At 47.7% G+C, this 14,298-nt stretch overlaps 1 protein-coding gene across 12 annotated transcripts in view; it reads left to right on the plus strand.

Annotated features, from left to right (window-relative positions):
• Positions 1–14,298, plus strand: part of Pcnt (pericentrin) — a 109,324-nt gene that overhangs the window by 64,708 nt on the left and 30,318 nt on the right. For 8 of the 12 annotated variants that reach the window (XM_052744634.1, XM_052744635.1, XM_052744640.1 and 5 more), the window contains 8 exons: positions 845–1,708; positions 3,428–3,607; positions 5,053–5,736; positions 6,925–7,021; positions 7,332–7,492; positions 8,905–9,069; positions 11,555–11,722; positions 13,303–13,495. In XM_052744634.1, the coding sequence (XP_052600594.1) occupies positions 845–1,708; positions 3,428–3,607; positions 5,053–5,736; positions 6,925–7,021; positions 7,332–7,492; positions 8,905–9,069; positions 11,555–11,722; positions 13,303–13,495 (2,512 nt within the window). The remainder of the gene's footprint in view (positions 1–844; positions 1,709–3,427; positions 3,608–5,052; positions 5,737–6,924; positions 7,022–7,331; positions 7,493–8,904; positions 9,070–11,554; positions 11,723–13,302; positions 13,496–14,298) is intronic. The other 4 variants (XM_052744639.1, XM_052744641.1, XM_052744644.1 and 1 more) reach the window with 2 other exon arrangements.

A 14,298-nucleotide genomic window follows, 5' to 3' on the forward strand; every position in this document is an offset into this window, starting at 1 on the left:
TGGTCATTGCATGTTATGGTATCTTCAGAGAATGGAGTTGAGCCATTTACTGTTTTTGAGGGTTTAAGAAGCTATTTTAGAGCCGGGCGGTGGTGGCACACGCCTTTAATCCCAGCACTCGGGAGGCAGAGGCAGGCGGATCTCTGTGAGTTCGAGGCCAACCTGGGCTACCAAGTGAGTTCCAGGAAAGGCGCAAAGCTACACAGAGAAACCCTGTCTCGGAAAAAAAAAAAAAAAAAGAAGCTATTTTATATCTAAGTTCTTTTAAAGTTATTGGGGATAAGTTAAAGAGCACAGTGTGAGTGCTCTCTTTCATGCCATATAGTCAGCAGTGTTAGAGCCGGCTGCCATGTACGTAGTGCTCACTCGGGCTGGGGAGCGAGGGGTGTGCTTCATTCAGCTCATCACTGCAAATCCTCTGGCCTGTGTTCTCACCTCAGTTGTTAGCATGACGCCTAGAGTCCAAATGCAGTTTCAGGAAACTCCCACAAGTGAGTTCACGGTTAACAGGGTAAGTAAGGTGTCTCAGGAGTGTAGTAGGAGGTGTGTCAGTCTCACAAGTAGGCACAGAAGAGTAAAAGGCAATAACCACCCTTAGCTGAAGAGAAGCCAGAGTTAGAGTTTCTGAGTTCAAACCCAGAACTTCAGGGTAGGGAACCTGTTGAGCTATGCTGAGGTTTGTGGGCATCCTTTCTCTGTACCTGCAGAGTGGTGTAGTGTGTTCCGACTTCCAAAGCTACCCGAGGCTGGTGCTGGGTTTCTCCGGTCTCTGTGCTTCTCTACTTCTGCACACTGGGAAGCTGCTTCATTTGTTACTACCTTATGACACATGCTTCCTCTTTAGGGTGTGCGCAGTAGAAACTCTGAGATTGAAGAGCTGAAAGCCATCATCGAAAATTTGCAGGAGAACCAAGAACAATTGCAGAAGGATAAAGCGGAAGAAATTGAGCAGCTCCATGAAGTCATTGAGAAGCTACAGAGTGAGCTGAGCCTCATGGGGCCCAAGGTGCATGAACTCAGTGATCACCAGGCTAGCAGTCTCCACAATGAGCTGTCCTGCCTCCATGCAGAAGGCCAGCGTGGACAGGCACTACGAAACGAGCTGGAAGCTGCACAGGCAGCCAAGGAGGTCTTTGGGCAGCTTCTGGCAGACCAGGCCCATGGACACAGCCAAGCCCTGGAGGCCCTGCAACATCATCTGCAAGATGCAGAGGAGGCTGCTGCAAGACGCTTGGCTGAACTGGAACGCTGTGTGGCCCTCAGAGAGGCTGAGCTTGAAGGCATGGCCTCTCGGATCCAAGAGTTTGAAGCTACCCTGAAGGCAAAGGAAGCAATCATTGTGCAGAGAGATTTAGAAATCGACACCATGAACAAGTGGAAAGCAAGCCATTCCCTTGAGCTGGAGAGCATCCTTTTGGCTTTGACACAGTTCTGCCATGCTCTGGAACAGCAGACCTTTGCCATCCCAGATGAGCCTCCTGAGCTACAGCAACTGCGAAGGCAGTGTGCTGGCCTCAGCCACCAGCTGCAAGTGCTGCACCGACGTTTCCTGAGGTGCCAGGTGGAGTTGGACCAGCAGCAGGCTCAGGTGGCACCTGTTGGCTGCTCATACCCTTGTGCAGACGCACAGGCTGAACACGGTGGTCAGTTGGAACAGGATGATGTCAGCATGGGGCTGGCCTTGGCACCCCACAGCTCAGCTCCACAGGTAGGCCTCGGCCATTGGGGGCTACAGTAGGTAGCCTTCTGTTTCTGAGCTGGAGGTGGGGGGTGCCCTGGGGCCAGGTGGGGATGCTGGGTTGCTGTCCTCGTCTCCCAGTGCTTCAGTCTTTTTAATGACTTCTTTCTATTCTGGACACTGGGCTGCTGCTGCCATTAGTGACTCCTGACAGGGCAGAGGAGAGCCTGGAGTTTGGGCCCATCGGTTCCCCTAGTGAGTCATACTGGGGCCATCATTTGTGAAACTTTAAAATTATTAGCATTTTAAGTCACTTAAGCTTTTTAAAGCAGTTCTTTTAAAGTTTTGGGTGCTGTGTATAGTGATACATAGGTCTCTTGGTATTAATTTCATGGGTTTTTTTTTGTGCTCCAATCAAATGGTTTGTTTTTAATACTCCTACCCCATGAACACCATTTTAAGCTCATTTTATTTTGGAACAGAATGCCCTACCTAAGCTACCTTTTGTCTGTCTGTCTGTCTGTCTATCTGTCTATCTATCTATATATCTATATATCTATCTATCTTTAAAGATTTATTTATTATATATACAGTGTTCTGTCCGCATATTTGCCTGCAAGCCAGAAGAGGGCACCAGATCTCATTACAGGTGGTTGTGAGCCACCATGTGGGTGCTGGGAGTTGAACTCAGGACCTCTGGAAGAGCAGCCAGTGCTCTTAACCTCTGAGCCTCTCTCTAGCCCTATTTATTATTTTTTTAAATGAACAGTTGAACACACAGGGTGCTCAGGACACTGGTAGAAGGAACCAAGGCCAGTCCGAGGACCTTGGCTATTGCTCTGCCCATACCACTGACATCCTCTTTGTTCTTTCCTTTCTTTCTTTCTTTCTTTCTTTCTTTCTTTCTTTCTTTCTTTCTTTCTTTCTTTCTTTCTTTCTTTCTTTCTTTCTTTCTTTCTTTCCTTTCTTTCTTTCTTTCTTTCTTTCTTTCTTTCTTTCTTTCTTTTTCTCCTTTCCTTTCTTCCTTCCTTCCTTCCTCCCTTTTTTTTTTTTTTTTAAAGATTTACTTATTTTATACATGAGTGCTCTATATGCATGTATGCCTGTATGCCAGAAGAGGGCAACAGATCCCACTAGAGATGGTTATGAGCCACCATGTGGTTGCTGGGAATTGAACTCAGGACCTCTGGAAGATCAGCCAGTGCTCTCAACTGCTGAGCCATCTCTCCAGCCTCCCGAGCTACCTTTTAAATGGTAGTGCATGCCTTTAGTCCCAGCACTTACTTGGGAGGCAGATCTCCCCATTCGAGGCCAGCCTGTCTACAGAGTGAGTTCCAGGATCACCAGATCTACACAGAGAAGCCCTGTCTTTAAAAGAGAGAGAGAGAGAGAGAGAGAGAGAGAGAGAGAGAGAGAGAGAGAGAGAGAGAGAGAGAGAGAAGGAAAGAAAGAAAAAAAAAGTTCCAGTTTGACTTTGAGTAGAACTTTCTGGATTAGCTGCCTGACTGCTTCTAGCTGCTCCTTTTCCCCCGCTGCTCTACTCTGTGGCTCCTGCCACAGCCGTCCTCCTAGCTGAGTCCTCAGCCTGGTGTGCCTGCTGCCCAGCTGTGGGTAGTGAGCAGCAGCAGAAGCATTTTCCCTTTGGTGCCTCTGCTGTTGCTCTGCAACACTGGTGCTCGGGGTCTGAGGAACAGTCCCTGACTAACCCAGCCCTAGCTTAGGAAGCTCTCTGTGTTTCCTCTGGTCAAGGATAATCTACAGTCTGCCAAAGTCCTTGTGACACTAAAGGATGCCAGTCTCCCCAAGGCCGAAAGTGTGATGTCAGTGCTCGCAGTCTGCCAGAGGCGGCTGGAGGCAGAGATGCTTTTAGTGAAAAACGCAATGCACTCGAGCATGGAGGATGACAGTGAGGTACTTGAAGGGACGCAGGTGCGTGGGCTAATTGGAGGTATTGGTGAATGCTGGCTTGGGGCAAGGTGCACTGGGCCTGCCTGTCCTCTGTCAGGCTAGGCTCAGTACATGGGGGTGCGTCACCACAGAGGGTTGCTCAGCCGAAGTAAGAGTATCCCATGGACTACATTCGTTTAGTGTGGAACCTCCTCTGAGTCCATACGTCCTATTAATGCTAATACTTGTTCATTCTGAAGTCTCTTACAAGCTTTATTTAAAGACACACGTTTCCTGCAGTCTGGGCAGGTATGTTTTGGTCCTGTGAAGATCAAATTGCCCCACCTTCATCCTTGAGATTTTTACCATGATCCATTTCCAGTGTCCCTGCCAGTGTCTCTCCAACTTTGAAAGTCTTGAAATTTGATTTTGAGCCTTGTTCCTCCCCCTGCTGCCCCCTCCCAATCTTTTTTACCCTATGAAAGGTCAGTTTCTACTCTGGGAAAGAAGGGTCCTTTGGGGGAACCTGGGATTGTTTCAGGGTTTAATGAGGAAGCAGGTGGCAGTGCTTTCCAGGCCCCCTGTGTCCAGCAGCCCTTGCCTCGGATCTGCCTTCAGGTAGAGGGGCTGCTTCCTGTCCTAGACATGTAGTGTATGTCACCATCAATCCCTCTCTTAGAACAAGGTCTTCCTGGTGAGTGATACCCGAGGCCTACTCACGGATGCTTACAAAACAGGCCATGACTCCTTAGCCACTGGTAGGACTCAAGTGACTCCTGAAGCTGGTTGGTCTCGTTTGTGGCACTGGAAACCTTGAAGACTGTGATGGCGCCTCTGACGGGAGTGTTGTGCACATTGCTGGAAGGTGGAGCCCAGAACTCTTGACCACTCCTGCCTGTGTTACGTGCACATTGTGTCTTAGAGCATGAAAGGTTTAGAGTTCCACAGTTGGCTGGACCCAGGCTAAGAGCAGGGCCTGGGCCTGGGCTGTGATTCTGAGAGATGTTTGTATCCGCCTCAAGAGTCTTTGGACACTCAGGGAACACACTCTGTGCAAAAACTCTCACCAGCTTGCTACAGCAGACTCTCCCTGTGCTCTTACGGTGCCTCGTCTGTGTGACTGTAAGGTGGCTTGGCTCTGGTACCACAGACAGTGCCAGGAGCGTGCTGACAAGGAAACTCCACGTTCTAGTTCCTTTTCCTCCAGTCAAAACAAAAGAAAAAAAAAGGATGAAACCTGGAGTCCTTAGTAAATCATCACAGTCCTTGGTTATGATGCTTGTCTTTTAAGCAAAAACAGAACAAGAAACTTAAATTTTAATTCTGTTTTTCATGACATTAAATAAACTTGACATCTTAAGTGTCTGGAGGGTTCGTCATGGATCCTATCCATAGGTGCTCATTGTCTGAAAATAGTTCAGAAACACCAGAGAAATAATGGTATTGTAACTCAGTCGCTTCACTTTGCATATTCTCTTCACTCCTAGGCTAAGGAAAAGCAACTGGAAGATGGTCAGCTGGGCAGTGCCAACCTCATAGTCCAGATGAAACAGCTGCAGGAGAAACTGAACCACTTGGTGCATTCCATGGCCTCCAGGGACAGCAGCATAGAAAATCCTAAGTTACATCAGCCAAACCTGTCAGAAAATGGGTCAAGTAATAATTGTCATAATGATGACGGAAGCAATGTATCACCTCCTGTTGATGTATGTAATACTGCTAGAACCACGTGGGATGTCATTGATGCTATTAAAAATCAGGATTTGTTGGTCCAAATTGAAATGCCAAGTTTTCCCACTCAAGAACCGTTAACACCACAAGGCGGACCTCTTTCCTCACAAATCAGTGTGCACAGTGACTCCCTCGACACTGAGGAGGCTGAGCCCCAGAAGGACCCAGTTAGGGCCCTGGACCTGTCTTCCTGGAGCTCCCCTGAGGTCCTCCGGAAGGACTCAAGCCTCGAGCCCCAGCACAGCCTCCCTCTGACCCCCCGCACTGGTCCAGTGAGCCTGCACAGTGTGGACACCTCCTCCCAAGACTGGACAGACCCACTGCTGCTGGCCGATGCGTCAGGGCTGCTTTGTTACCCGGGCAAGTCAGCAACAGGACAGGCCCCGCTGTGGGTGCTGGCTCCTTCGGCTGAGAACCACCATGTGGAGAGGCCAGCTACGGTAGGTGTCTCCCCACACTCCTGTTGCAGCATTTGTGGGTGGTCAGTGTTTTCGTAGCCATGCATCACAGCAAGTCTATTATTGGCTCATCTGACTGTAGGTGCCTCATAGTTGCTGAGGAGCCTGGTTTTCCAGAAGAAACCAGTCCTACATCTGACTGTTTGTAGGGACATTTAGATCATTTTAGTCATATCTGCAACATGAGGGTTGTCATGCTCAGAAATTTACGGGGTGTGTCTTAACTCATGTTGATTCTGAGTCACACACATTCTGGTGTAATTTACAAAAGGACTCGTTATTTGAAATGTTTTAGGTTGTTTTGTGTGGTGTGCGTGAATGTGGGGCCCAGAGGTCAATGTCATGGTTCCCTCACCACATTTGCTTTCTACCTTATTTTGATACGGTGTCTCTCACTGAACCAGAACTTTCTGTTTGGGCTAGACCGGCTGGCCAGCAAGCCACAGGAATCTTCCTGTCTCTACTTCCAAACACTGAGATTATAGATCTATTCCACCCTACCTGGGTTTTCATGTGAATGCTGGAGATGGGATCTCACACACACTGCTCCGTAGCCACAGCCCTAGATTTATTTATAGTAATATTCCATGTGCTTAATGCATGGCTATACATGTGATATTGATTCATTTTAAGAACACTTCAATTTATTATTTTTTAGTTTGATTACATTTTTCCATTTTGAGATATTTTTAGATGAAAATACTTTGGGAGGATACATGTTATCTAAGATACCCATATGCTATCATTTATGCTCAAATTTTAAGAATCTGGGGTATTTGCTAGTGGCTACTTATAAAGATTATTTTTTAAAGTTTTCTTAAATTACATTTTATTTATTGTATTTATGTGTGTGTGTTTGCATGTGGCACATAGAGGTCAGGGAACATCTTGTGGGAAATGTTTTCTCTCTTTACCATGTGGGCCCCATGGTTCATACTCATGCTGCAAGTGTGACCTTTACTCACTGAGCTAATTCTTCATCCCTTAAAAACATTCCCAGTGCCGATTGAGTTGCTGGCAGCACGTGTTCCAGCATGTCCAACATGTTCGCGTGTTCTGAATGTTGAGCTGGGTTCTCTGTGGGAAGCTGATATGTTCTGACTTAAGGACGTTTCCATCTGTTGTTATTTACTGTTTTGTGACCATCTAAAAATCTGCCTGTCTGAATAGGAGAAGGATGTCGAAGACTTTATCGTAACATCTTTTGATTCTCAAGAATTGTTAACATCCCCTCATGAATCAGCAAGAAGTGATGGGAGTGGGAAAAGTGAGTCAGTTGTCTTTTTCTTTTCTTATTGTGCGTGTGTGTGTGTGTGTGTGTGTGTGTGTGTGTGTGTGTGTGTGTGTGTGTGTGTGTGTAAGGAGCCAAGATAACCCTGAGGTTCAAGTTTAAGTCACAGACAGCACATCAAATGTGCAAAATAAGGTTTTTTTCCTCCTCTTCCTCCCGTTGTGTTTTATGAAAGTTGTTTAGTGCCTTTGCCTGGTGCGCACAGGTGTTTTATGTGGTGTGGGTGCTGTAACTGTAGTTGGAAATGGATGTTGTGGCTTCAGCTCCTGGCCCTGTGTGCTCCTAGACCATGGCCCAAGCAGTGCTCTGATGCTGACTTTGGGCTCAGGAGGAGCCGAGACTCCCACCACCGATCTTGCGGCTGCTGCTACTCTTCCTTTCTCTAGAAGGTTCGTCCAGTCACCAGGAGCAATGAAGGAGAAGGAAATCCACGCAAAGCACATGAAGGTAAGGTACAAGAGCTGCTGTCCCAGAGCATTGTGAGCCCACAGCGAGATGGAAAACCTGCCCTTCCTTTGCTAGCCTATACCTATCCAGGTCAGCCTTAGCCCACTGGTGGGCACACTCAGCCTGAGGCACCGCAATACCAGGAGTCCCACCTGAAGGCCATCTTCTGTGGGCCTATGCCAGTCCCACAGGTGGTGGTGTCCCCCGAGGTAGGGGCCTTGGAGCGTCTTACTTTGAGGGTCTCAGAACTGACTTGTCCTTGTGTCTGTACTCTGGGGAAGAGTACTGTTTTCTTTAGAGAGAGATGCTGCTTGCTACCATTGAACAGGTTTGCCATTTGGGTCAACATGGCTAGGTCAGTAAATGGTATCATGCCAGTATGGTGTCGTAGTCAAATAATAGTATCCCAAAACAATGTTTTTTTTTGTTTGTTTGTTTTGTTTTTTTTTGTAACTTTTGTAACATGATCTCTGCATAGTCCAGTCTGGCCTCTAACTTAACCTGTCTAATGCTGAGATTGTACATTGAGCCATCACACCTATCTGATTCAGTTGTTTCTGTGATGGGTGTTTTGCATGCCAGAAGAGGGCATCATGCCCTATTCTAGATGACTGTAAGCTGCCTGCATGCTGTTTGTATGCCACCTGTGTGCCTCTTGTCCATGGTGGCCAAAAGAGGGTGTCAGACCCCCTGGAGTTAAAGTTGCAGAGGGTTGTGAGGTGCCCTGTGGGTCCTGGGAATTGAACCTGCGTCTTCCAGTAGATCAGCCAGCACTCTTAACTGCTGAGCCAGCTCTCTAATCCCACCAGTAAATGCCACCATTTTAATGTTATTAAGAATTCTGAAATTATGTTAAAATAAAACAATTTCTTTCAGAATGGAAACCAAGGGACTGGAGGCATTATTCAGAAATTCCACAGTGGCAGGAGGGTCTGAAGGTGACCCTCACACTCACATAAACCAGGACAGGGTACCTTGTTCCTGTCATCTCAGCAGTGGGTAGTCAATGACAGGAGGTCCCTGGGGTTCGCAGGCCAGCCAGTGTAGCTGACATTCCTGCTGAGCTCCAGGTTCCGGGAGAGGTTCTGTTCTGAGTAGTAAGGGGAGGAGAGATTGAGAACACACTTGACATCAACCTCTGGTCTCTATACACTTATGTATGGGACACACACACATACACACACACACACACACACACACACACACACACACTGCGCGCATGCAAATTGGAATAACTGATCTATGTTTTATTTCTTTGTGAGAGGTTTTTAGTGTTTTCTGTTTAAGCAACCTAACAGTAAAATAATTTTTTAACTTAAGTTCACGAGTTGAGGTGGTGGTGGTGGTTCCGTGTGTGGATGATGGTTTGGGCTGATGTGTCCCCTCTTCTCAATGTGTATTTCCTGCTGTAGGCTTTGCTCCAGTTGGTCTTTGATGAGAGCCATCAGATATTGGCCTTGTCAGAGAGCCAGGACCTCCCGAATTCGCTGAGCAAGGGTGAACCACATGACCCCCTGGATGGCCTTCCAAGGGACAGGCAAGCCCTTTTGGAGGTGACAACTGACAGAGGAGAGAAGGTAGGAAATTGCTGGTTCAGTGAGTGAGAAGGAGTCAAGTCTAGCGACAGAACTACATACAGGCCTAGGACCTGCTCATAAATAACGTGGTTGTGGCGCATGTCTTTGATCAGCATACCTGCTCCTGGCCATAGCCCCAGGAAGCACAAAATACCCCAGCAGGACAGCTCCATGTAGCTTTGGGCCTTTCCAGACCAGGGCTCAGGAGGTGCAGCAGCAGGAAGACAAGGAAAGAGTGCCTGTTACATTAATGTTTCCATAGCTGTGATCAAGGACGGCAAGCAAGGCAAGCTCCAGAGGAAGAGTTTGGTTTGGCTTATGGTTCCAGAGGGTGAGAATCCTTTTTCAGGAAGCAGCAGGGGGGTGGCAGGAGCAGGCAGCTGAGAGCTCAAGTCTCAACCACAGGCATAGAGCAGGAAGTAAACTGTAAGTGGGTAAAGCAAGCCTGTCCCCAGCAAGGCCACACCTCCTGCACCTCCCCAAACAATGCCACACACACACACACACACACACACACACAGCCCATACCCCCACCACACACACACACACCCGCACCCCTGGACCAAATGTTCAAATGCCTCAGACTATGGAAGACACTTCACATTCAAACCACTACACCCAGGTTTTGCTCTATCTCACTTTACTACTTCTGCCAATATTAAAAACAAGACAAGAAAACATTTATGTGGGGAGGGATGCCACATCATCTGTATGGAGGTCAGAGTGTATGTGGGAGTTGATTTTCTCCTTCTACCGTGTGTTTCCTGAGGATTGAACTTAAGTCATCGGGATTGGCCACAAGAGCCTTTGCCTGTGGAGCCATCTTGCTCACCCCCTAATTATTAGTATTTTTTAAATTAATTTATTTTACACACATGAGTATTTTTGTCTGCATGTATGTTTGTACACTGCATGCGTGCCTCGTGCCCGCAGAGGCCAGAAAAGGTGCTGGACCCAGTGGTGCTGGAGTTAGACAGTTATGAGAGCTTCCATGTGAGTCCCGTGGAAGAGCATCCACTGCACTTTACCGCTGAGGCATCTTTCCAGTCACCAACACCAGGGTTAAGATTTTATTATTACTATTATTTGGGAATTTTATACATGTTTTGATCATTTTCACCCCCACTTCAACTCTTTTTCAGATTCATTCTATCTTTCTTTCCTACATACCCAACTGTATGTGTATGTATTTATCCTTCAAGACAAACTTTCTCCGCCTAAATATTCTTGGATGTATGGTTGTTTTAGTTAGGGTTTCTATTCCTGTGAAGAGAGATCATGACCACAGAAACGCTTGTAAGGAAAACACTTATTTGGGACTGGCGTACCACTTCAGAGGTTCAATCCATTATTGTCATGGTGGGAAGTTGGTGACACACAGGCAGGCCTGGTGCTGGAGAAGGAGCCTAGAATTCTGCATCTAGATCAGCAGGCAGGAAGAGAAAGAGCTACTGGGTCTGACTTGGAACCTCAAAGTCAAGCCGCCACACCTACTCCAACAAGGCCGAATACCTTAATCCTTTCAAATAACGCCTCTGGGGGGCCCTTTTCATTCAGAGACCAGAGTGGTCTCCGCTGGTGAGTTGTCAGCTTACCAGGGGCTGTGCTCTTAGAGAACTGCTGTCAGTATTTTGGGGATAGCGTTGCCTCTCACACCCTGAGTTATGCTGGGCAGTCTGGTTTCTGCTACTCTCCATCTACTCAGCTGCCATGGTAAACACCACAGACTGAACGGTTTAAAGTTTCTGACCTGTGTGGAGGCTCCAGGCTGACTCTGGTGAGAGTTCAGGACTCAGTTTGCAGTTGCTTCCTCCTCCTGCAGCAGAGAGAGGATGGTAGCGATAACCGTGTGTAGCTGAAGTTCTCCTGTGTCCGCCCAGTCCGCAGCCGCTCAGACCCAAGTAAACACACAGAAGCTTATATTAAAACTGCTTGGCCATTAGCTCAGGCTAACTACTGACTAGCTCTTACATGTAAACTCAGCCCATTTTTGTTAATCTGTATGTTGCCATGTGTTCTGTGGCTTTACCTGTGTGCCATTACATGCTGCTCCTTGGGACAGCGGGCTGGCATCTCCCGACTCAGCCTTCCTCTTCCCAGAATTCTTTTTGTCTGCTTATCCCACCTATACTTCCTGCCTGGCCACTGGCCAATCAGCATTTTATTTATCAACCAGTCAGAGCAACATTATATTCACAGCATACAGAAAAAATCCACAGCAACCACAGTGTTGTCAATGAAGCCCCACGTTGTGATCACGGTTAGTCATAGTGTGCTGTTCCTCACTTTGGGGATTAGGACTGAACGTATGAATTGGTGGGACACATTCAGTTCTTAGCACTTGCTGTGTACACTGGTGAGAGAGCACAGGGACTGTGTGTGTGGCAGGATGAGAGTTTAAAGCAGGCGCCTTGCACATGGGCAAGCCTCTGCCATGAAGCCTGCACCCCAGCCCAGCACTGAGTCTCTTATTTCTCATTTACAGGAGTCTTCAGAAGCACAACTTACTTGGAATGAGGAGCTTTTGCGGGCCATACAAGAAGTGTTTGCCAGGGAGCAGGAGAATGCTGAGCTGCAGCCGAGAGCCTATGGCTTAGACCTAGGGGATTATAACGCCCTATTCAAGAGGCTGGAGAAGGTTATTCAAGAGCAGGTGAGCAGCAACCTTGAATCTCGGCTTTGATTTACTGTAGCACGAATCTTAAAAGGTCTTATTAATAAAAAACAAACCTGGAGCCAGGGATTGGGGTGAACGCTGAAAGATCAGAGAAACAGAACAAGCCACAGCTAACCTCACCTTGCCAACTTCTCAGCTGATTTTGTTTCCTCAAACTGGAAGCCTCTAAGTCCTTACCCGAATGGATCTCAGCTGAACTGCTGCTCAAAAGCCTAAAAGCTTAAAAAGCCTCTAGTTCCTGGTCCTCACGCCTTATACCTTTCTGCTTCCTGCCGTCACTTCTGGGATTAAAGGCATGTGTCTTTCCCAAGCAAGGACACGAGATCTCAGGTGCTGGGATTAAAGGTGTGTGCCACCACACTTGGCTCTGTTCCTAGTGTCCCCTTGAATCACAGAAATCCGGACAATCTCTGCCTCCCAAGTGATAGGATTAAAGGCGTGTGTGCCACCATTTTCTGGCCTCTATGTCTAATCTAGTGGCTGTTCTGTTCTCTGACCCTCAGATAAGTTTATTAGGATACACAATATGAACCACAATTGACCACCTTCTGGAGGGTATAAGGCGGCAGGGGAGTGGGGTGGTCTGTCTTTTAGGAAAATTTTGGTTTACATGTTTTTCTAAACTTTGGAATGTGGTGACCACTGGCTGAGGAAACCCTGTGTAATATGCTTTCACGTGTAAGTGTGGTGCTTGACAAAATCTCAATTGTTTTACCAATAAAGACTTGGGAGCCCGATGCTGGGGTGGAATCCTGCTAGCTCAGGTGGGAAAAGCACCTTCCTCTTCCCCAACATCCCAGGAAAAGACTCCTCCAACTCAGTGTCCGACCTTCTACTTCCTGTGTCTCTCTCTCCGTCCTCCTGACTCCCTCTTACCTACTATTGTTTTTTTCTTCTTCACTTCCTGTCAACTGGTTGTTTGCTCCCCCTTTTGACCTGTGGTTGATCCTCTTTACAATATTCAAGCAGAAGATTCTTGGATTCAAAAGTGTGTGCCGGGGCTGGGCCACACCATAGCTAGAAGGAGGTTTTTCCAATAAATAACACAATTTCAGGGTTCACAGTATGATCAAATATCCTGTAACAGTTGGTACTAATGTGCTTGGTGGATTTTTCCCTTAGTCTTTCTCCCCTGGACATAACTGACCAAAAAATAAAGTAAAATAAAATAAAACAAAATAAAAATAAAACAGGCTCTCTGGGCTCGCCTGCATTGCTAAGCACGCTGCGCATGGGCCAGAGGACATTAGCATGGTAGGACGCTGGACATCCTGTTTGTGTCACTGCCTCCAGATGAGAAGTCTAGACTTGAAGTTGAGGTGCTGATGCAGCACTACACTGGGTCCAGAATGGTCAGGAAAGGGCCTTGCAGGCGAGGCCCTGGGCCACTGTGCACCTGTTACACCCTTACGTGGTCGTCGGATTTGTTAACAACAGCGCTGGAGCTTGGGTTTGAAATTGTGGAGCCGTGCAGGATGAGACGTGCCTGGCTTCCTCCTAGCCTGGGCGTTTGTCATCCAGCATTTACACCTCATCTGTTCTTCCCCATCGTCTAGGGAGACCTGCCGAAGGTCCAGGGACAACTGTGTCTGCCGGACAGGAGCAGCCTGCTGTCTGAGGTTCAGGCTCTGCGTGCTCAGCTCCGCATGACACACCTGCAGAACCAAGAGAAGCTGCAGCAGTTGTGTGCAGCACTGACGAGCACAGAGGCGCGTGGGAGCCAGCGGGAGCACCAGCTACGAAGACAAGGTGGGGGCCGCCGTCACCTCGGGCAGCTCACCCTCACCTGCCCGGCCCACTCTACTTGGGATGCTTGAGGCAAGGGGCATTGCCAGGCCCTCAGATACAAAGGCCCAGTGGCCCTGAGTGGGCGCAAGTGTTTAGATCTGTCAGTGGAATTCCGGATCTTGGTGTATGAGGTTTTCACAATTAATAGATGTTGTTAAGGAATTTTTTATAGACAGCATCTGTGAACAAACGGAACATCTCCTGTCTAGCCATTGTATTGCTGAGGCCTTAGCCTGACAACCTTCCTGACATTCAGTTGTTTACCCTTTTGTGTGGGTCAGTATCTCTGATTTTGTCTGGTTTCTTTCAAGTAATCATCCTCATGCTGGGTCATGTGCATGTCTGGGCTGTACTCAATGTTTTGTCTGTTTACAAGCGTCCTGGTCTGCAGTCTTGGACTCTTTTTGTTTGTTTGTTTGTTTGTTTTGTTTTTCGAGACAGGGTTTCTCTGTGTAGCTTTGGTGCCTGTCCTGAATCTCACTCTGTAGACCAGGCTAGCCTTGAACTCACAGAGATCCTCCTGCCTCTGCCTCCCAAGTGCTGGGATTAAAGGCGTGCGACACCACCGCCCGGCTTGGACTCTTTTTTTGATTCTCATGTTGGCAAAGCACTGGCCTTGTAAGAACCCATGTTACCTTCTGTGTTTAGAGGACTCTGCAGAACCAGGCTAGTTTCTTCCTGAGTTCTGGGAGAATTTTACAGTGAAGTCATGTGGGCCTTGACTTGTCTCTGTTGTAGGTATGTGTGTGAGGTTGGCTGGTGCT

This window comes from Peromyscus californicus, unplaced genomic scaffold, assembly GCF_007827085.1.
Source record: "Peromyscus californicus insignis strain IS unplaced genomic scaffold, ASM782708v3 Scaffold_19__1_contigs__length_69161282, whole genome shotgun sequence".
In the NCBI taxonomy this organism is placed as follows: domain Eukaryota; kingdom Metazoa; phylum Chordata; class Mammalia; order Rodentia; family Cricetidae; genus Peromyscus; species Peromyscus californicus.